We start from the raw sequence: 25,011 nt of genomic DNA, 5'->3' as shown, positions 1-25,011 counted from the left end.
TAAACTTACCCGACGTTTAGATTCAGCTAAATCAGTTGGAATGATAACTTGATATGAAAGAGACTCGAATGAAAAATCAAATTCACTCAACGGGTTATATACTTCAAAAGGCGATGAAAAAATTAACTACTCAACTACTAATTTAGCTGCTCGTAATTAACGGGATTGGTTGATAATTAGGTACTCGAGAAGGTGGGAATGACGAAAGGAGTACTTGTAATGGCAATCAAAACATGGGATAGCTTAATTGATCCTGGTCATTTTACTAATCTTTTTATAAATTGGAATCACGGAGCAGTTACTCTAACAATTATTGTTAAAAAAGAGGTGTTTAAGTTCTAATTATCTAATGATGCGTGGTAAGAAATTTTTACTACTAGCCTTTTATTCCTTTTGACTATATCCATTTAATAATTGACATGTTTTTGCTGTTTATTTAATTTTTTATTTTTTTACTGTTTTATTTAAAAAGAGATATATATGATACTAATGAATGAGAAATATAAAAAATATTGAATTAATTCAATACATTAGAAATAAGGAATTTTTTTATTATAAACATTCGGAGAACGAGTCGCGAATGGCATTTATTTACCATACCTTGAAGGGTTAGCACACAATATAAGGTATTAATGAAAATGTTAATCAGTGCGAATACAATTAAACTTTTTGATACCTATTAGTTATTGTGTTTTACTTTTCACTTTTAGTGTCTACTTTTTTCACTTTTATTTTCACTTTTGATGAGTTTCGATGAGTATCGATGTATTGTCGTATCAATGAGATGTCTATTCCATAACTTGTCGTATCGATGAGCTGTCCATTCGGTGAGTTGTCGCATCGATGAATTTTTTCGATGAGTTGTCATGGACCCAAATAAGAGATATTAGATACTAATGAATTCAATAAGAAATGTATATTCTTATTACATGTATACCAAATAAAAAAGTTAAAACACTCAGAATTAGGTCACATCTGATTCATATGAATATTTTAAAGGGTGGAGGAATGGGAATAGTGGTTGCATCCTGTGAGTTTTCTTTTTCCGTGCCAATAATTTACAGTTAAACGATGGCTGGCCAAACTACATGGAAGCACAAGAGGGGGAGTCTATGTATGATTATGATGCCGATCTCGTGGGTAATATAACTCTGTTCTTTCTCGAATTACGAGCAATACCGATCAATGACTCCTAGTTTTGGAAATTAACTTCCACCAAAACTGTTCTGGTTAGATAAATGGTGGTCCCAAATGCACCCTACAAATGAAAGTCGCCCATTGCGCAAGCCCCATATTCGGTAACACACCCGCAGAATGTGCTGTGGATCTTGTTTGGGTCGGATTTTTTCGGTGTTATGAGGAGTTACAGACAACTTTATGTAAGTAAGTTGTCATGGTCCCTTCAGAAGAAACTGTTGATTGTGTGAATAGTTTTTTTTATCGAATTCTAACATACTTTTAGGAACCAATAAAAAAGAATTGGAGATTACTGGCATTGAGGCAAAATATATATTTTGAAAATGGTGTAAATAAGCACTTTCTTATTGAAATTCTGCCTGAATACTTCTGGTCACGTCACCAAGTTCAGATTACTGACGTCATATCAATGACAATGATACTGCACGGAGTCGGGTGTCGGACCTTCCGCCCCAACTCACGTGTCCAAGACCTGGAAGATGTCATTCAGATGAACAGGACCAGCAGACACAAGATCAAACTCAGCCGATATAACGTTAATCCTAAATCTGTCCACGAAGAGGGGGAGGAGATGCTGCTCCAAGACACCACCTTCATTAAGGTAATCTTACCATTCACGTTGTTTTTGGTGGGTCTCTAAACTGCATGTCCTATTGTGTTGTTTATATGTGCAATGGACCAAGTTACATCTATTAAGATCTACTAGTGTATGTACATGTACCAGTAGCTCTGTCATACAAGAAGTTTAATACATGAATATACAAAGTCGTTTGTTGTGTGATATGTGAAGCATTTAAATTTGCTGTTGGGAAAATAGTATTGTAACAAAATCACTATAATAAAGTATAATCATTATGAGGAGAATAATTGCTTCTATGAAATTCTCCTGCATTCAGACTAGTAGTGCTGGTTTTAAAATAACAAAAGTCACTATTTCTTCAAGTACTAGTATAAAGTGAACGTCTGTACATGTGTGGTGAACAAAGTCAAATCCACACGAAAAGGACGAATTATCGCAGGACCGCGAAATAACGCATTTTGGGGTTTTTTTCACAGAACAATGTGTTTTTTTTTATCTTACATTTTTCAAGAAAAATGAATAAATTAGAAGAGCTCAAAAGAGCTTGTAATCCTAATTTTGATGTGAATTAAAAATACATAAATAAGAAATATAGATTTAATATAACCTCGATGGTTAAAAAAATACGTACTAAGATATGCCGAAAAATCATTTTTCAAGAACAAAATATTGCGTGATAAATATTGGAGCATGCTGAATAAAGTGGGAGATGAATATTATGTAATACATATATAATCAAATAATAAAACCTAGGATCGTGGTCGAAGTATTATAGGACAGACAAAATAGCCTGAAACAACAAAAACAAAATATCAATGAATTTATAACTTTTTTATGAAATTTCATCAGATGGGACCTGTTTTTATCTGTATATATACGATCAGTGTTGTAACAGTTTTTGGAAATTGTCTAAATGCGTGAGACAACAGATAAAACGTCCTGGTGTGTATTGACTGCAGCAAAAGATCCTTAACTTGCGACTGCATGCTCTTGGTCTGTTCGTGTTGATTATTTACCCAATATACTTTCTCTGACTTTTGGTAAACCGGGAGACCTTTCTGAAGACCGAGGCTAGTTTGTCTGAATATTTTGGAGCCGGGAGTAATTAATAGTTTGGCTCTCAACCCCAAAACTTTGGTAAGCAAACAACAACAACAACAAAAAAGACATCGAATTCGACCATGGACCATGACCGCCAATAATTCTATCTGTTTTCCTCGATATTTTTGTGTATGCAAATAAATATTGGTATAAGATTTTTTTTATCCAGTTCCTTTTCTAAAGTTGTCGTAAAGATAATTTAAGATGATAAGTTTATTAACATTTTCAAAAGAGATATTCATAAAGTTATTTTTGATATTTATTTATCTCTCTCTCTTTCTATCTCTCTCTCTATTTTTCGATTCTACTGTACATTTATTGTGATTCAAAAACAGGTATAAACATATATGAATAGTGCATTACTTATGTACTATATACACTTGTATTTAGTTGCAGAGTAAGGAGAGCGAGCTTAACTTGCTTATGACAACATGCATGTCACTCATAATGTCATTATCAAATTAACGTCAAATTTGTAATTATAACATGTGCGTCACATATCCGAAACATAATAGTTAACGAAACATGCATTTTATTCCATTTAGTGTCAAAGCTATTGTATTTATAAATAACCCGACCTAGTCAATCGTTTTCTTTTTTTGTCTGTTAATTTGAGTCTATATAGACGAAAAAAAATCCCGGAGGAAGTCAAGCAAAAAATATGACGCAACACCTTTAAAAAATGTTGTTATCTGTGCGGTTTTTCTCTGAAAATCTTTCGCGAGTGTTAAATCCCTCTTTTTGACATGAAAAGGCTTTCATTGAAATTGAGCAATGGCTAACCAGCTAAACATAGGATTGCTGGCCCGAACAGGTCTATGTCAGGGTGGTTTGAGTCCAACCGCCCATTCTGATTACAGCGCCAGCGACTCTGAGACTGAGCTGAATCCTTCGAAACGCAAAGTAAGTGAAAATGCTATAAACAATTAATGACTAACCCCCCGGTGCTACAATCATTCCCAGTAACCACCCTAACCCCCATTTCCAGTCTCATGACCTCTCTCCCACGCTCTGCAGCGCTAAAATGTGATTTATCTTGTTTAATTAGTTCTTTATTTTTTCTTATTTGACATCATTAACTGTTTCTGACTGTAGAGTTCAACACATGTATAAACATAAATAACAAACGGCCACCCCTGATGCGCTTAGAATTTAAAGTTTCTATCATAAGATACTGTTCAAGTTGACTAAATTCGAGCACAAAATATTTCATCAAATCTGTTAACGAAATAGTGCCGACTAGATTAAATAAAAAATAGGGCACAATTTGAATAAAACGGTCGCATCACTGCTTGCTCAAATATGTCCTGTATTTTCGGGTATTTCACGTGGTTTAGTTTGTTGTGTAGGCCCCCCCCCCCCATCTTCCTCCCTTGATTTAAATGACTAGCATTTTTATAAAAGAGCCACATTTGGTTTGTACTGACAGTCATCGGAAAGTCGAATTAGAGCGACCTATTTAAAGTCTTTCAAAGTCATTCACTGTGAAGAAGTTTACATTATACATTTACTTGTTCATACCCGTAATTTAATTTTACAACATCACGTTGTCAAACAATTTTTTAAAAACGTAAATATTGTGTAAATCATGTTAAATTGAGAAATAGAACTTTTCGATAAACTGGAACTCTGTACAGTTGGATTATACAACGTATCTACTCGCTATGGGAAACGAATTTTCTGTAAGTAGCAAACTTCAATCATTTTTCGACGTTTAGAATTGTCAACAATGTTTTTTGTGTAAAAATAATTAACAATACTAAAAGTGGTCTCATAGCTAAAAAGATAGCATATTTCCTTTGTGCTCGCATATTTATAAAAAACATAAATCAATGAAAAGTTAGATCTGACGATATCATAAATTATAAATCTAATTATAAGGTATTTATGCAGCATATTTGGACGATTTTAAAAAAGATACAATAAATTACTTTTACATGTGAAATAAGTGCAATTGAAATAGATTAAAGAGAAAATATCCAAGAGGATTAATTCACACATGATAAAGTTTTACTTGGAAAAATTCACAGCAACTAAAACTGATAACTTACGGAGATTTATAATGGGGAATGTTGACATCTTTTCCCCATTCGGAAGTCACTCGAATTTCCTCGCACAACTTTTTTAACGTACGTTATCATTCGGATCTGTTACAATACACCGTAGAAATCTATTAGTTTTTTGGGTTTTTGACATTTTATAGTCGTTTATTAAAACCAGATAAGTTTGGGGGGGCGTTACAAAGGAGAAATTTAAATCTTGGAAATTTTTCATACTTTTGAATGAACATCGTTTGAATCCTGAGGTATTTACAAATATTGAGTAATTAAGCAAAATGTGAATCGATGATATTTTGCCATTTTATGACATTTAACCCGGAATATTCGTGGGTAAATATGCGTAATTATTCAAATTCAGAAAAGAAACTACTTGCCATGTGAAATTACATATCGTTGATTTTGAAAAAAAAGAAGATTATTAAGGGGGCTGGGGGGTGCCTGCCATTTTAGACAATATTGATCTCCTTTAAAAGAAGAGCTCCATATAAAAATAATAGAAAATGATAAAATTTTATATTAAAATATATGACATTTTTCTTTATCAAAAAGTAGTTAATAGCTTCAGAAATCGAATATAAAATTTTCAAATAAATCTGATGGTTTTATATTACATTATATTTCGACCCCCAGCCTCCTTAATGAATTCAGCTCCCGTCAATACTTCAGTACTTTGATTCTTACAACTAATTTACAGAGTACACACACGAATGGAAATGAGGTAAAATTAATTAAGATTATTAGAAATACAAAGTTGTAATATATAATGAACGGACTAACTATAGCACGAGAGAGAGAGAGAGAGAGAGAGAGAGAGAGAGAGAGAGAGAGAGAGAGAGAGAGAGAGAGAGAGAGAGAGAGAGAGAGAGAGAGAGAGAGTTTTTCAGAAATAGTTAAGAATTGTTTTCGCTTTTTGAACATTGGGAATTCATTCTACAATCTATATTTTACAAGACGTGTTCATTCATCTATATGAAATACACGTTTGTGTCCTCACATACATATACTAGGCTAAGAGTTTTGCCGACGAGCTACGATATAATAAAAGAAAACAATCAAAAGCCCCTAAAACTCATTGCAGATATTTGTCAAGGAAATTGATTTGCCATTATTTCCGGATATAATTATATATATATATATAATTCAATATACATTAAAAGACATACACGTCTTTTGCACACATACTCTTTGTGTGTTCTGTTGGACGGTCAATAAAATTCTAGTAAACTTTTTTTTCAAAATGTGGGTTTTTACCCATTCTTTTATTAAATATTTCCTTAATTATATTCATACAGAACTGCAAAAGAGAACTCTCTCTCTATGTAAACTGGTATTCGGTTAATAATATTCATCACGCAATTGACATAAAACAATTTCCTTAACAAGTCCACTAAAAAGAACTAAATAGAATTTTGAAGGAGACATGTATAACATTCGTTTTTGACTCCATTTTTTCTGCAAAATATAGATTCACTATGTGGAATACGCAGGAGTCTCTTAAAATTATTTTTTTTCTCGATGAGTTTGAAATTAAACGCCTGTTTAAAAAAAATAACGATTCTACACTCTAATTATATAATAATTAAATGCATTGATCCGATCCAGTAGATCAGATTGTAAGAGCTATCATTGCAAGTTGCCTCTCTTATCAAAGCTATATTTAATAATAATTATGCACAGGTTTTAACCACACAGTTTATCCGCTCCAAGAAGATGCTCATGGTCATGGTTACATGTAGCTAAATTTTGTTAACGAATTTTAAATAATAAAAGATTAAATCTTTGACAGTTTCACCAACGAAATTTGATAATCGAAGTTTAAATCTTTGACAGTTTCACCATACACGTAATACTTCCCTTTCCGGATAGTGCAATCATGGATATATTATCCCATATTTTCCTCTTCCCGCGTATATATATGTGCAATGTACATGTATATCTATTTTCTTATTACTTTTTAAAATATAATGCTTGCATAAACGGAACAAGATACGTGTTGCATTGTGCAATAGTTTTACGTAACAACAGAGACCAGAACAAGTGTTTTAAAATTATTTTCCGTCAACTCTAGCCCCCCCCCCCCTTGCAAAAAAATTTCCCAAAAATTGACCGTCATTGTTTGGGGCGATAAAAAGTTGAATCCTCGCCTTTGATCACATCTGTTTACATTCTACACAGTAAAAGTCGCGCCACATTCAAGAAGCACTCCTGTCATAAAGTTTTTGTTCCTGCGCCAGACAAACTCTGAGTGTACACATTCTCTCCTCAGTCAACATGATTGTACCGAAATTGTCCCCTAATAGTACGGCAGACAACAAGTGTGGTATAGGTTTCGGCGACGACTGAGAGAAATTGACATTTTGACCAAAAAATTATGGCGCCGGACGACAATTTTACTTCGAAATCAGGACTCTCTAATTGACCAATCCTGTATGGCTCTCTATTATGATGTTTCTAATTCAAAATATGGATTTTAATTTGGTTACCACGGCTAGATGTGAATCGTGTTTATGCTCCAAGGTATGGAAAAAGTTTTCATTTTCATGAAGTTTAGTTAATTTTACTTTTCTTTCTTTTCTTTCTTTCAAGGGTAAGGCCGTCACTTCATAGTATATGCTATCGTTAGATCCCATCTTGAAGGAACACCGTCATTTATGACAGACACAACAACGGATTCATCAAACGATAACAAGCATTAGATCAGATCGCGCTTCTTGCATAACTTCTCTTCTCTTTTTTTTTCTGAAGAAGCTAGATTCGTGACGCATGGGCATTATATATACATTTGCGTGTGTCTGATTGCTGGAAGGTTTCGGCCCTGTTACTTTTAATCCTGCATAAACAAGTGGTACATCTGTGCACTTATGCACCCACCTCTTTGGCTATTGAGCTGTCTCCGGTGCCTTTGTTCTTACATGTAACCCCCTAGCCGCGGAACTTGCAAAATCCGCTCTCTAGAGGAGGAGTTAAGTTATTGATATACAGTAAGAATGTTACAATTATTTTTGAATTGTTAAGAATGCTTACTTATTATTGTCTTTTTCATTATTTTTTTAAGAGAGAGAGAGAGAGAGAGAGAGAGAGATGGGGGAGTAGGATAATACCCCAATTAAGACACGAATTTGATGTAATTTTCAAAAATTTCTTTTTTCAAAATTTGTCAGAAAGTCAACTAAAATTCCTTTCGTTTTGGTTTCAAAGAATTAAAAAATGAATAGAAAGTGATCGTGGTTATAATTTTACTTGTTGTTCTGTGTGAACTTGATGCAGTGACAAATCCAGACGACAGCAGCCCATAACTGTGATAACGAGACCTTCATTATGAGCAATCTGTAAAAGCATGAAATGTCAGACACTATTTACAGAGATTATTGCAGAATATTGGATTACAAACACGTGTATATATGTATACATGTATACATGTATATGTGCACGTGAGACCATTGCAAAATCATAACAGTGAATTCTCTTGGGCTTATGAAAAATTGTCTAGACCATGTTTTGAAATCGCAAAATTTATATATGGATTGGATATTCTATATAAAAAGAAAAAAATAATGTTTTGGATCATTAAAATATCATTCTTTATTAAGTCTGACTGGCGACTGTTTAACACATCCGACAATTTACTAGACAGTTAATATAGATAATCAACCTAAGTGGGCGTTTTTAATTTTATCCCAAGGACAAAAACATTTTTATATTCTAAATTTACTTTATTGATACATGTAATGCAATGAAAAGGTCCGCTATGTTGCTATCTAGATTTGAACAGGGAACTTAGACGACAGTCTCTTTCATCATTTGCATCATTTAGCAATGTTCAGTTTATTACGTAACAACGTATGGAAAATGCACGAATAATTTTGTTTTGTATGTTCGATGGTGACCATGCGAGGATGATTTCGTGATCGTTCGAAATTTAATTATAACAGTATGATCTAAATACATGAACACGGGCATGTATTTTATACATGTACATGTATCGAATAAAATGCTCTTTTTTAAGGAAGGAGTTTTCTCTGGTTTTCGAATTTTTAAAAGTGAATTAAATTAATAAAGTTCATTAAATTAAGATAAAAGAAAATCAAAATATATTTTCTTTCTTCCTTTTTTTTTTTTACTATCAAACAACTTGGCGTAGAAATAGTAATTAACGTTAAGAATCTAACAAGGACTATATTTTTGGCGGAACATTGGCATGGGAAATTATCACATGTTTTTTGCAAGTCAGAGTTGCTGTAGATTCATGAGTCTATTCAGCATTGTATAAATAGATTTGTGTAAAAAAAATCACGAAAATCGGATTTTCTCTCTTGTTAAATAGTAATTTTATTAGCTTTTCTGCCAATTTATATCTTTTTATTAATCTTCATAATATGTAAAAATTAGAAATATTTTATTATTGGAAGCATAAAAAAATAATCAAAATTTCTTTAAAATTTAAGAAAATTAGAGGAAATGCGAGCTAAGCAAAATCGATTTTAGTTTAAATATTTATTACAATTTAGTTAAATAATCTAAAAGACTTTCTGATATTCTATCATTTCATTGATCATTAGAAACTTCATATCTTAAACATATGTCTACTTAACTATAGATAACTACATTTATTTTTATCACCCTTTAATTTGAGGGAAAAGATAGTGACCTTCACCTGACCTTTATGCGAAAACATGATGGTCAAATTTAATTAAACTGACAAAATCATTTCTTTTAAATTACATGATCTGTTTGACTGTGTCAAAATTTCATGAATTTCTTCTTATGAGAAGTATGTCCGATAATGAGAAGACTCCTTCCTTAACGTTCTGACTGAACGTAGCAATATATTAAAACTTTTTACACACTTTACATGAATATTCAGAGAGAAATATAAATAAAGAGAATGCAATCCTTTCTTCATCAGGGGTTCATACGGACTAAAAAGGAAGTGATGACTGCAGAAAAAAAATATTATATATGAAGTAAAAAGAACCCGCCGACATCATTATGTTTGACTGCAATGCTCATTACTTTCATACTTATATGAACCACAAAAGAAAACATTTTATTGTTTAAATTATTTTAGATCAATGATGCCCACTGCCGTTCCGAGACAAGAAATAAAAGCAATATCATAACTATTTTCTTCGATAAGATTTTGATCATTTTTTTTTCAATAGGTAAATACATATTCTTGATCTTTTATACATGCACCTAGAATATCTTTCACCATCCGTTGACCCGTCACCCGAGGTCAGCCCCTGCTATACTTTTAGTCCGTGCCAAGAGACATAGCAGCAAAGTGCATGAACTGTGAGGAAATAATTACGTACACACACGCGCGCTCTCAGAATTGCCCTTATTATATAAATCTTACGCGTATACACATATCGCTGCATTTCTTTTTAAATACACAATTATGGTGGCTTCTGCTTTTGTACTGCCGAGAAGTATGATGGCAAGATGTTGACAAGGTAGAAATTTTTATATCTTTCCCACCCTATCTCCAAATACACATAATCGCCCTTTAAAATCGAATCCCCATCGTCTAATCCCTTCTTAATCTTATTTACACATCTAATCTTGTTTTTTTGGTATGCACTTTAAATTTATGCAAATCATTTTAAAATTAGACAAGGAGAGGTTAATTTCACGTGAAGATTGCTTTATAAGGACGTTTAGAAATGGAGAATGAAGTAAGTCTTTAAATCGAAATTTATTTCTCCCGCTAATTCGGAAATGTGATTGAATTACCAAAATGTGTTTATTTTGTGCAATATACAGGTATCCGCTGCAAAATTAACACCACTCTACTCATCAATATCAAAACCAGATGTAGACCGGAATGTAAATTACGTCAGAGACCCGTATGTTACATTGTAGTTTTGACACCGCTTATATAAGTTTGCATGTATTAAACATGTATATCTATACATGTTTTTGTATCAAAGCGAACGGATAGAAACATACGGCTAATATTAGTAGAAGAATACAACAGTTGTTTTTCATTACAGATAGATAGGAAAGACGATAATAAAGTTTTTTTTCATTATTATATTCGCACTGTGTTAATGATATGGAGTAATAAATCTTAACTATTTTTAGCATTTTAGTTATTAAGTACACATGTTCTAGCGCTAATTAAGTACATGCGAAAAGTAACTTTTTAAACTTTTTCATAGTCAAAGCACTCAAAGGCTCAGAATTGGACAGTTTTATAGTAAATCAATCAACTTGATCGGGAATGTTCGTGCAAGTTTTGAGCCCCTGTTGATTGCGCCTGTTTGGTCAGCTAGAACAATAACAAAACAACAACAATATAAAATATATCCGCCGATAATTAACTACCTTGCCACAAAACCATAGATCTGTCGTCTCCAATCAGGTTCCCGCGCTGTTTTCCTCATCGAGTGCTGCACCAACAAACACACAATATCATTAGACGTCTCACCAACTCGCTTGTGGCACATCAGACGAATTTTCTGTTTCTTATCCATAATCCTCAAATAATTTTTTCATTTTTTTTATGAGTAATTGTATGAAAACATCCATAAAACATAAATGTTATTGTATATATGTTAAATCATTTTCTCTGTAAGAGTAAGACAAAACGCGCGCGCGCGTGTGTGTGTGTGTGGGGGGGGGGGGGGTGTTAGTAGTGCTGTATATCTAACACCAGAATTATCTATTTCATTATCTGAGGAACCAAATGAAAGCTTTGGAGAATTATTAAACAGTGAATTAGCCAAAGTAACATAATCGAATGATTATACCGACCCATAAATACTCTTCAATTCCATTCCCTAAGCGACTGCAGTGAATATTTTAATACTGTAGGGGTCACTAAAAGCAACCAATAAGAACAGCTAGCTCCCAAAGAGGTGTGGAATTGAATTACTTGATATCATAAAGACACCCCCAAAATAAATGTAATCGGCCAGGAAAAGCACACAAAAAACCAGGGACCGTTTTGTGGATCAACTTATAGAGCCTCTAATAACAACATTATGCCCAGTTTTATTTGGGGGCGCCAGAGATCAGATAGTATCGCAGAATTAGTTCGCTTGGCCTTGTTTGTATGGGTTACCCGCGTCAATCCGGTGCAATGATATAGAAATATCCCAAGCAAAAGCTTTACTTTGGCCGTCTGATTCTTCAGTAAGAATACCCGTGTACGCATCTATAGAAGAAAATGCATAATATGACAATCATATTCTGGTGCTAATTAAAATTATTAATTGCATCACTTGGAATGTCTGAAGAAAGTGGGTATATATAAGTGTGAACAATTCTGCCTGATGGAATAAAGCGAACTTCTGCAGTTAAATGCCAAACAAATGACGTTTTTGGGTTTTTTCTCGTTTTTACAAAACACCTCGGACCCGCAGTCTCGGGAGAAGAAAATGTGAATCTCATTGAAAAAAAAAATTCAAATGTGGAATATTTTAAATTAAGTGTGGTAATTGTTTAGAGAGAATTTGATCAATGATGAATTATTGTCTCACTGCCTTTCCTTCTCAGGCTCGACGAACGTCCATCCCGTTATCTCGGGAGTCGACGAAACGGAGAAAGCAATGTGTCAGCCATAAGCCTACCCGGCTCATGAGACCGCACTCGGATGAAAGTGAAGAAGAAACCAATAATTGCGTCAATTGTGATGCGCAGAGATCCACAAACAACCAGCACGATCTCCAGGCAGAAAACGCAGGTAAAAAAAAGAATTCCGATGGCAATATGGCGTTCCCTGCCCTCTCCGTGATGGGTGGTGGGGGACAGGTGGTGCGATCCCGGAGTAAATGTAACGTGAACGACCCCGAAGATGAACACAGGAGCCCCTATAGACACAGCGTGCATGTCAAAAATAAAGAAACAGTTATCTTGAATGTGGGAGGACAGATTTTCGAAACCTACAAGAGCACACTGACCAGATTAAAAACGTGTAAACTGGCCAGGCAATCAGAACTAAGGAGGTATTACCGCGAGGGCAAGGGAGATTACTTTTTCGATAGGGACCCTCAGTTGTTTAGTGTTGTTTTAAATTACTTGAGGACTGACGAACTTCACCTACCAACGTACTTGTGTGGTCCGGCAGTGCAAAGGGAATTCGACTACTGGGGTATAGATGAAGAGGACATCGAAAGATGTTGCTGGCAGCCTTACAATACATGGAAAACTCAAAACAAATCGTTAGAAAAGTTGGAATACGACCGAAAAAGGTCCATGACTCAACAACATCTGGAAAAGGACCGTCGAAGCCCTCATTTCTGGACCCGATGCAAAGCCATAGTATGGAATTTCCTTCAAAACCCAAATACCTCACTAGGTGCTAAGGTATGTCTTTATTTCTTTAGTACAAAATCTTTGTTATTGTGTTTAATAACATGTAGGTAAGTACAGGTGACAATTCTGACAGGTAATGTGAAGAAGAAAAAGTGCGCGAAATTCCGAGCACGTGTTTGAGGCCAAACAAAATGATCTCTTTTGACTTGTATGTATCTTCATCCTAGGTTCACCAAATTATCCGAGGGAAATGGTGACCACATTTATTTGTTAGGCTAAACATTACCACATGTGTTGTTCTGAAGACTCTACATTGCGCTATTTGTAGTATGGGTATTAATAATACTTTTCAATAGATATCTCACCTGTAATCATTCCATCTGGCAAAATCGCTCTTACCCGCAGACTGGTTGGCGTTACCTGTGTGTTTAATTCCGATTAGTGTATAAATATAAACCTGTTACATGTACTGGTATATCGTGAGAGGGTAAGTGTGTTTAGAGGAGTGGTTTTATATTAATTGATTATGATCGTTATTAAGACTTTTTAAGGTTGATTAACAAGAACTTGGACTTCGGGTAGTTGTGCCAAACAGCAATGTGACGTAGGCCTGTCTATTTCATTGCTGGCCACTCAGCCACTGCTCTTTGAAATCAACAAGATTTGTCTGGCTTTTGAGCTAAGACTACGCAATCGGTGCATATTTCGCTTGTAACCGCGTCATTTTTAACTTGTTTTGACGCAAGAAATAGATAGCTACGTCCAACCGAAAGTCCAAGGTCTTGTTACATGTATAATGGTTCTATTTAGTTACTGAATGCTTTTACATGTATATCATAGATTGGAAAAGAAAATATACGTAGAACTTAAATATGCAGATAGGGAAGCAATCCTATAGTGTATTTTAGATTTTGTCTAAATGAAAAGATAACGCAATATAGATGCTGTTTTCAAACTCTGTCTAAGAGAGATTCACGACCCAGGGACCAGGCCCCAGGATCATGAAGCAGTCTTAGACTTTAAAAGTCAAAATTTTTTCACTGTCTTATTAGCTTGTGATTGCAAAACATCGAAAAATTAAATGCTCATAAAATGTTTCTCTATATTAAAACAATAGTTATAGATTTAAGCGTATATTTACGCTGTTTTTTATTTTTATGAATGATAGAAACTTTGACTGGAGTCTAAAAATGCTTCATGATCCCGAGGCCAGGCCAGCAATTTCAGACAAGACAAAGTTTAGTCAGCCATTTATCATAGTATGACGATTGAGATTTGTAATTTTATATAACAACGTAATATCAAGACACCTGATAGCATTTTAATTTTGTCAGTGTTTTCAATCCAGAAACATTAAGATTGTGTACACAACTGACTTATGTCTACGATTGCTTCAAGGTCTTGGTGCTGGGTCTATACTATTTTATACTCTCTTCTTAGAGAATCTAGAAACGCGTTCATTTATGACAAGTTTGTCCAAATTTAACATATGCCTGAAGTCTTCGAATACATAACACACATACAACATACCAAAATATATATATTTTTCATGATAAAGTAAACTACAGCACACATCGTCATGCGCTAAAAATCAAAAATGAAAATAACATTACATGGCAATAGACATAAACACTTCCGATTAAGTTATTGTTGCCGAGTTGCTTGTTGTTTTGTCTGTTGATAGGTTATGTGGTAGTAAGCTATTAGTACATGCCTGCAACACACTAAGTGATAATGAGTGAAAAAATATCGTGAACACAAATACATGATGTGTTAGAGTATTTTGTTACATTGATTATTCGGCTATTGGAGTGTGAAAAATATTGCATAAGGTCACCTTATTGTATTATTTTGTTATGTCTTTTCTGGTTTGTTTATTTCTTAGTTGTGTAAAAATCTAATATAAACTAGAACCAAAACAAAACTTTAAAAATAATTAATAGATATGCAAACAACCGGCTGGTGGAGACCTTTAAGATGAACAATGCTATAGTATGTTTTTCTAAGGCAACGTTGTTTTGTTTACAATCGCTAATTTGAATACAATCAAATGTTTTCGACGCCCTGTGTAGTCTTACTCTACATGTTTTATGGTGGAGCTGCATGTGTACATAATTATTTTGCATGTTGGCATAAATTAGTTGCATGTCAACAAAAATTGTCGCATCTCGCGTGCAAGATGTAAGACACTGGTATTAATAAGTAAATTTTCCGATTTTCAAAACGGGTTGTTTTATTTAGATGATACATGTCAACAGAACAATCCTGCATGTAAAGAAAATTATCTTGCATGTTGATATTATTTTTTATATTGCATGTAGGGGCAGAAATATGCTACTATAGTATTTCCAACAAAATAAACATGTTGTTCAATTGTGCCTATTTGAACATCGAATATATTACATGTATTGTGACAATACATCATCATTAATTTTATCTAGAAGACAACAGAAATTGAATTGTCGAACAGCATGTATGTCACCCACCCCTCCACCCCCCCCCCCCCCAAAAAAAAAAACAATTAATTTAAAAAAAAAAAAAAAGCCCAGAACAATCAATATACATATAATGTAAACAATGATTGGTATAGATAAAGGTCTGAAAATACATGTAACATTGTTTTCCCACGTTTTGGTACAAATAAAGGACTGAAAATTAAATTTCTTGATTTGATTTGGCTATATCTATTTTCACCCCCCCCCCCCTCCCCCCAAAAAATGAAAGAAAAAAAAAGAAGAAAATTTGTGCTTTCATGTCACTTTACACGTAAATTCAAAATTCGTTGGGCATAAAAACCCCTAGATAAAGCATGCATGCATTCAAAATATTAACAAGATGTTCAGAGCAACAATGACCATAACAGAACAAAAAAGCTTTAAATGGACCTGGATTTTATTTGAACAAACTTGGAAGCCATTTCCCCAAGAATATTTTATTCCAAGTTTGGTTGAATTCGTCCAGTGGTTTTGGAGAATAAGATGAAAATGTGAAAAGTTTACAACAACGACAACAACAACGACAACAGCAACGACGACAGACAGACACTGGACAAATCTTGATCAGAAAAGCTCACTTCAGCCTTTGGCTCAGGTGAGCTAAAATGTGAAATTAAACATAAAAAGTTTCCGCTTTTAAAAATCGTGTAAAATTTTCTTTATCGATAAACATTCTAAGTAGTATAGCGAGAGAGAAGTCAACTCAGATATTTAAAATATACTAATAATACCACTCACAAGTAACTGAGCCAAACAGTTTTACTTGGTCCTCGCGGTGGCTACATGTACATATACTTGTACTTACTGCCATGCTGTAAATGTTGTATTGTATATCGACCACCCCCTTCCCCCCCCCCCCCCCCCAATCCTGTTATTTTCAATTTTGAAATGTAGTTTATGACACTTGTTAGTATCAATATAGTGTCACATGGAGAAACGGCACTTTTCATTTATTCTTATAAATTGTTCGCGTGAATATGCATACAAGTAGCATGCGAACCATTTTCAATTGAATAAGGTATTTGTTGGATTAATTAAGTGTTCATTAACTCATGTAATTCAAATTATATGATTGAAGTTTTCCAACATATTTCCACTCTTTATTATGTAACAATTGCTCGTGAAATCAAGATTTACATTAGAAAATTACTCACATTCCATTATAGGCTCGTTTTCGACTTCATTAATAATGAAGTTTCGTGGATTTGTCAAATGGTGTCAAAAACAAACAAAAGAGAATGTTATTGATAATTTACTTACTGACTGAGTTCTGAGTTACCAAGGTTTCATTTGAATAGCCACATAATTACATTTTGTCATAAGTTGGGTAAAAATTTCAAATTATGGGAGAAGTGTGAAGATCAGATTTTGTACAAGTTCATATTTTGATTTTTTTTAAAAAGAATTTATTTTTTTTGTAAAGAACAGTAGTTCAAAATACAATGTTCAGGAAATATTTAGATGCTGTTATACTAGAGTTACTAGTAACACCCCCCCCCCCTCCCCGGGGAAAGAAATAAAGGAAAGAAATAAAGATAACCCACTTGATATGCATTTCCATATACATATTATACTTATTTATAATGTTTTGTGCATGGACAAAACAATAACGACCGAGAACCAGAATTTACTTTAGCTTTCTTGGTGCTGTAGAAAATAATCATTATCATCACATAATTATATTACACTTGTTAACAAGAATTGCGTTGTGACGTCACATTTTATTTACACCCGGCTTCAGCAGGTTGTACGGAAATTTACACCCGGCTTGTTGATCAAGCAGATCTCGCGTTATAGCGACAAGGAAAAATTATCTCCCGTGCGGCCACGGTATTCAAGGCTTGACTTGGATCAGACTCGGATGCCATCGAATTGATCGAGCTGACGTAGTCCACAAATACCGTAATTCTTCATATGAAATCAAAAACTTCTTCCTGAAAAAAGATACCAGCAAAAACTAATACGTACTCTAATTGCACATTTTTTTGTACATGCAATTACATACATCACCTGTGTATAGGTAACACTACACTGTAACAATTTCCAGGAACCGCTGACATGTAATTAAACGTGCGCTGCTGGTCGCAACCCTCATCAATAAGATAGATAGAATAGGTAAAGTGTTGCTTCTATTTCAATAGCTTTTTCATTTCTATTCAAATCAACGTGGGAATGAGTCCACTGAAAGTGCACGACTAGTCTCATTAAATAGGCCGAATGGTCAGCAAGTTAATTACCCCCTCAGATCTAGCTTTGAGTTTCTTTGTATGATATTTTGTCCATAGACTACCGATATCCTTTATAAAAAAAATAATTTAGATATCTTAGCTTTAAAAATTTAAAATATTTTTCTTTATCTGTATACAGACCTCTTCGTCTCAGGAAGATTAATATAGTTTAAAAATGGCCACAACCACCCAGCCCTCTTAAGGTGGAATAACGAACCTGGAAAAAGTCACTAAAATTAACTGTAAATTATTAGATTATGAAAGATATAATGATAAATAAACTATAAATATGTCAAATAAGCGAAAAAATTGCAAATTGGGGATTAAAAATGAATATAAAAAATCAATTCAGTAAGTAACAACAAAAGCCCCTGCGAGGTTCGAACTCAGAGCGAGTTCGTACAGAGCGTACGGATCCCCGTTACTTAATCCACTCGGCTATGAATTAAGTTATATGTTACCGTCGATAAAATTCTTTTAAAAAAACCAAAATGTCGTTTCGATCACAGGTCAGCCATTTTTAGACGATGTATTATTCCACCTTAAAATGTTTCCATCCTTTGGTCTGTATATAATATGAATGTCATTTTCTTACTCTTAACGCCCAATTTTTCCTCTCTTTTCTAGAGAAGAAAACAGGATCAGATTTGCGACCCGCTAGCTTGTCTTTACATACCTGTTTAAAAAAAAATTGTAATAAAAAAAGTAAATATACACAGGATGTATATATTCATTTGTCGTTTCTACCTAAATTTCATAAATAAACAATCGGATGAGTCGTCGGCTGAAACACTCTAAATATAATAACAAACTAATGTTTCCCTGACGTCAACAATATTTTTTTTTCCAAAACGATTTTCACTCTATTGCCTGACCTGTTTTCATTATTTAATACGTTGCTAAGCGACAACTCGATTTCGATATATTCAACGCAAACACTCGATATGTTGCTAAATAAGATCGGGTAACCTACAATTCTAACAGATTTCCAGGATGAAAAAATCGGTCACTCCACGCCCGGAGAACGCTATGACGTCATTATCCAGTTACTTTACTAATCGCCTGTCCAGCATCGCTGTTCGCGCGTCTCTGTCACGTATAACACATTACGCACTGTATACAGATCATACTTTACACATAGATGACATTACTAAACTCATTTTCACAAAAAAATGCTGTCAACAAGACTGGCGGAGAGCGGTTAATAATTTTTTTTTTTTATAAATTTGAAAAAATGTTTTGCTAGTTTTGTTGTTCAAGTCTTGAAATTTACCACACTATTTTAAGCAAACTTTGAAAACACGTTATGCTAGTTTTGTCGATGAAATATTGAAAAACCCATGTCAATTAATTAATGTCAAAATGACTTATTTAATCAAATCGGATTTTCTGGACATTACATTACACCAGTATAATTAGCGAAAGTGAAAACGTCAAATTGCATGTATTTATCACACTATTTTAAAAAATTGTTTGTTTTTCTATTGAACATTCGTTGTCTTTGGATATATTTCCATGTCACCCACCCTACCCTCAGCTGAAAAAGAACGAGAAAATAAATAGTTTTAATCTTAATGCAGGATAAAACCTATGGATATGTTGAGAAGGTAGTCATAATAAGAATTTGTAACATCATGATATACCTGTAGTGTACAGGTCTGTAGCCCCCGGTATGAAAAAATTCGATTGGACGAACATCCGATTATTTTTCAGACAGGGAACCAGAAACTTTCAAATGAAATATATTGATGCTTTACGTAAAACATCGCAATACATTGTGATATTTTATTCTTTTTGATCCACAGCCCTATTAAAAATAGAGGGTTTTTTCTCAAAACATTTAGTGTTCATAGGGTCAATTCGCCTAGATACAATAGCAAATGTTTAATAATGTAAATATATTTAATCCAATGTACAGAATCTGAATTTGTTCTTTCAGATCTATGCGTGGATTTCAATCATATTCGTATTCCTTTCCATTTTCTCATTCTGTGCCGAGACTCACCCATTATTTCGAGTCTCAAAACACGAGCCGTTCCTCCAAGAGTTCGGGACCTTGTACGATTTGTTTACATTTTCCACTATCCACGGACCTTGGAACCACTCGATCAGCCAATCAAACATCACCACCACCCCCGACCCGGTGGTTCCGGTGGTCCCCAAAAATGAGACAGTGGTCCATCCCGCACTTGTTATCATGGACCTTGTTTGTGTGTCGTTTTTCACGGTAGAGTTCGTCACCCGGTTCATGTTCTGTCCCAGGAAGTGCCAATTCATCACAGCCTTACAGAATATCATAGACTTTATTGCAATACTTCCCGACTACATCGAATTTTTCTTGAAACTTTGCAATCCTCAAGGCAACGATTGGCCTTTCATGGATTTCATTTTTATTCTACGCATGTTGAGGCTCTGTCGAATATTTCGACTTATTCGCCACGTTCCCGGGCTATGGATTCTACTATACACCTTGAAGGCAAGTTTCAACGAACTTCTGCTCATGTTTGTCTTTCTCCTGATCGGGATGGTCATTTTTGCCTCTTTGATTCACTTTGCGGAACCGGACAGTGGTTATGACAACATTCCAATCGGGTTCTGGTGGAGTGTCATCACCATGACAACGGTGGGTTATGGTGATATGAATCCCACTAGCTTTCCAGGTTACGTCATCGGCAGTCTCTGCGCAATATCCGGTTTACTGATGATTGCTTTCACCGTCCCGATCATTGTCAGTAACTTTGTACTTTATTACACTCACGTGCAATACGGTTGCATTCGCCATGGGCGAGAAAAATCCAAATTGCTTGATACGGCGTATAACACAGATGAGGATGATGGCGAAGAAGGAATTTCAGTGGATATTCAGTGTCCAGTGGAAGAAATTAAAGTGACAATGGCAGATGAAAAAGAGGACAAAATATCAGATTCTGTCGAAAACGGTCAGTCTCAAGAAACAGACGGGAACTGTAATAATCTAGGATGAGGATAGTTGAATCTGCATGATTATTTGTTCGTTTGAGTGTATAACTGAATTCCCGCAGATATGTTTTGTTTGATGCATAACTTTGTGTTTTTTCTCAAATCATTCCAATCTTGTTGCTCATATATTCATCAAAGGAAATTTTCCAGTTTTTACCCCCCGTTTATGCATATCGTATTCAATTCTGAGGGCATTTCTAAGATTTTACATCGAATGAGGAAGGTGTTGTTACGTTTGTCTTTTAAGACAGGGGTTAACTCCGCAATAATACTGCACACTCATTTACTTTTATATATTACTTACCTATGTTAGAAGTTTAACAGCATTGTAGTTTTACATGTTAATTCTTTTATTTATGGTGGAAAAAATGGTTGAACAATCTACTCAGAGAGAGAGAGAGAGAGAGAGAGAGAGAGTGTGTGTGTGTGTGTTTTTTTTCAAGCATACACTACCTTTACTGATGTATGTGAATTTTAATTAAAGGTTATTAATAATTGTATTTGAGGTAGAGTTTAGTTGTATTTTATTTTGTTTTACGAGGGTTGTTCGGAAATTATTGAGACAACACGGATATTTCTATTTCTAAGTGACGAATTATGGTGAAAGTTGGCATGGTACGTTTTGCTGAAATTTCAAGGATTTATCTTTTTTCCCAAGGAAATAAGAGTAAATGTCTCAATAATTTTCGAACAACCCTCGTATATTCCATCAAAGTCTCTTTAACAACGTTATGTTAAATATTTAAAAAAAATGAAAAATAAGGATTTTATGAGCGAGTTATGGTATTTGCCTTAACATGACAAGACTAATGTTTAATTATTAACATGATTTACATGTACCTTAACATCAAGTCAATTAGTTTTAATGTTTTTCTTCTGATTTTTGTTCAATAAACAATTCATTAAAGTGAACATACGGTGTAGTTTACATTGTAAATATTTTTTAATATTAGGAAAGCAAAACTTCTGATTCCAATATAAATGAAAAAGTTGTTAACAGGATTAAAAAGTTATTGGGAATGCCCATATGCAATTGTCATTGGTTTTGAATTCTAAGAATTCTGTTATTTTTGTTAATTTACCTAGACCTTTGGTAGATGTTTTCTCTCCTTTACTCGAAAATGTTGTTTCCCAACTTTGATATACCACATTTTTCACCCAACTGTCTTTCTTTGCAATATTGAAGATTGCACAAGCAATAAAATTATTACCACTGATTTTTTCGATTGTCTTTTCCATTGAATGTTGCTAACGAGACATCTATTTGGGCGAACAAATTATCGATCAAATAAATATTTGGGCTTCCAGAATTATCAAACATTTGACCATGAAAATGGTTTCAGACACACGTGATTAATATTCATGTATATAAAAGAAATTTAGAATTCTTCAAATAAAAATCTCTTCATTGTAAATTTGATATTTTTGGCCACTTATAGATAGTGCCTGTTTGGGAGGGTAACAGTTGAAATTGACACCCTGAAAAAAGGGGTGTCAAATTCAACTGTTACCCTTCATTTATTTATTATACTTAATGTCTATATTTTAAAGAAAACTGAGCTGCTTTTATGTAGAAATTACGTTAATTCTACGTCGAACCGTATGCGCTTAAATCACGTGCATGTAACAATTCGTTGTGTTACCCGTTGCCAAGTGTGTTGCTAACGCTGAGGGTAATAGAACACATTATCAACTGCCTCTTCACCAATCAGATTCAGTATTTAACATGAAAGTAACATAAAACTATTGTTTAGTAAAGGAACAAATTCAAATATTTAAGCTTAAAATTTGAACGCATCTTTGTATAGAGTTATTTATCTCAAAAAATGTTCAATATACTGGTCTAAAAGGGCAACGACCATCCATTCCTCTCAAAGATATTGTCCTTTCAGACATATTTTATTTTTCAAATAAAATCTGCAATATGACTAATATTGCAGATTTTATTCGAAAATATGAAAACGAAAATCATGGATTTGAAACGTCCACTTCAGTACGCCTCGACGCGATTATAACACTTGGGTTATTTACACGAGCAAGAACTTTTCAGCGAGTTGACACACTTTCAATAAGGATCATGTCTGCAAGGCTGGCCGTGGCTTTTCGACGCTGCGCAACGAAAGCAAAGACTTTGGGCACTTTTTTGAACAATACCAAATTTAATTTTGAACATAAAGTCCTTTAGTGATTTGAAAAGTATATCTGACTTTGAAATAAATGAAATACAAAAATAAAACATATCAAATATAGCTTCGCAGTTTTCTATAAATATATACTTGTAATAATAGTTCTCCCTATTTTGTTCCAATCAAAGACCATTGTTTACAATCCTCTACCAATGAAAATTGTGGCTTGAGACGATTGATTTCCCCGTGTTTGTTTTCAACATAGGCGCATGACGTTAAGAATATCATTTCTTTTATGGGTAATGCTAATCCCTGGTCTGTACTTTTATTTATTAAAGTACAGGGGGTAATCCTATTATTAATATTTTTAACGTTAGTGACCTGTGGTTTCCAATGTTAAAACCAATCTAATATGTGATACTTTATATAGTAATAAAAAGGCAATTCCTATCAGAAATCTAGATATAAGCAAAAGCTAAATATAAACGAGACGCTTCAAGGAACGGTCAAGAAGATTATATTTACATTCAGTGTATATTTCACCAAATGTTTGTTCTGGAAATCCGCAACGTCCAATTTCCTTTGAATACACTTAGTTAATTCAAGCGCCATTGTATTGTAATATTAAAGAAAACGTTCAAACTTACATAACCAATTTGCTATGCAATCGTTAAATCATGTACATTTGTCTTCTTGGCACTATATTTTCATTCGCAGAGGCTGTTCCATGTATGTTTCATATCCCTGACTAAGCGCGTGTATAATGGCTTTAAAGCGACGATGCACATATATTTCATACAAATAGACATACGTATTAATACATATACAAATTTTAGGCATTGAATACTTATTTTTGGATGGCATCGGTCTTATAGCGAAGTACGGAGAAGCGTTTAATAGGCGGAAACTCCAAAAAGTTTCAACGTAATGTTTTGACTGACCTTTGTCCAATCAGATCGTAGCAGGGCGGAGATAAGACATTGCCGCTCGTGACTTGAATGACAGAGAGAAGAGATAAAGAAAGTTAATAGGGTGATGCAGATAAAGAAATCATCACTATTCACAAAATGGCAAATAAATTCATTAAGATCTATAAATTACATGTATATCCTATATTGGTGTTAGAACCATTTTTACAAGAGCTTGGACTTTGGTAAGTTGTGTCAAACAGTGATGTGACGTAGGTCAGTTTATTTCATTGCTGGCCACTCAGCCATTGCTCTTTGAAATCAACAAGATTTGTCTGGCCTTTGAGCTAAGACTACGAAATATAACACACCAAGCGGTGCAGTTGTAGTAGTTTAGCATGGTTAGTGAAATTTGAATGATTCATCCATTCATTAAGGTTATGTTTATCTTTGCAAAAAGTCGAAGAGTCTTCTACAATACCTGTTATTAATGGGAAATAAAGTATCTAATAGTTTACAAATATTGATAAGTTGGTTTATGTGTGTGACATGAAACAGTGTTTCAAATTTTACAACATTTGGATTTGTTATGAAATATTTTGGTATACATCAGTACATTTGGAAAGATAGTGAAATTCATCCCTAATTTCATTGCAGGCACAAAATTTACAAGTTCTGTTTTCTCATATTAAATATTGATACATGATATTAAACCATCTACCTGTTTCAATAGATAATTTAGCATTACCCGTTCTAAAATAACAATATTTCTTACAAAGTTTTGTTGGCAAAATCAATCAAGATTTTTTTTTCAAAATCTAGTGATTTTTTCAAAGCCTACAATTTAAACCTTTGGGAGAATTTTATACCTCGCTACACCATGATTGCTTAAATTGGTCTGATAAAATATTGAATACTGTCCTTTCTGGCATATATTATTTTTCAAAAAATTTCTGCAATATGACTACTTATCTCAGAAAAGACAATACTTTAGATTTTAACCAGGGTATGTATACTATGTGTATATAAAAAAAAGTCAACTTGAGCTCCTACAGTGCGGTTGGACTAATTCATC

General features: G+C 33.9%; 1 protein-coding gene across 6 annotated transcripts; it reads left to right on the top strand.

Moving 5' to 3' along the window:
- Window positions 1-1,532: 1,532 nt before the first annotated feature.
- On the top strand, window positions 1,533-22,114 carry LOC105325867 (potassium voltage-gated channel protein Shaw). 6 transcript variants are annotated; one of them, XM_011425604.4, is made up of 3 exons: window positions 1,533-1,798; window positions 12,442-13,251; window positions 19,863-22,114. In XM_011425604.4, the coding sequence occupies exons 1-3, from the start codon at window positions 1,607-1,609 to the stop codon at window positions 20,904-20,906; spliced, it is 2,046 nt and encodes a 681-aa protein (XP_011423906.1). In that variant the 5' UTR covers window positions 1,533-1,606; the 3' UTR covers window positions 20,907-22,114. The 6 variants fall into 6 exon arrangements, with proteins under 6 accessions (XP_011423906.1, XP_011423914.1, XP_065934796.1 ...); XM_011425612.4 differs by lacking the exon at window positions 1,533-1,798 and adding an exon at window positions 3,593-3,781; XM_066078724.1 differs by lacking the exon at window positions 1,533-1,798 and adding an exon at window positions 4,415-4,560.
- The last annotated feature ends 2,897 nt before the right edge of the window (window positions 22,115-25,011 follow it).

The sequence above is a fragment of the Magallana gigas genome, chromosome 3 (genome assembly GCF_963853765.1).
Source record: "Magallana gigas chromosome 3, xbMagGiga1.1, whole genome shotgun sequence".
NCBI classification, from domain to species: domain Eukaryota; kingdom Metazoa; phylum Mollusca; class Bivalvia; order Ostreida; family Ostreidae; genus Magallana; species Magallana gigas.
The sequence above is the reverse complement of the archived record's forward strand: the minus strand, read 5'-3'. Positions and strand labels throughout refer to the sequence as shown.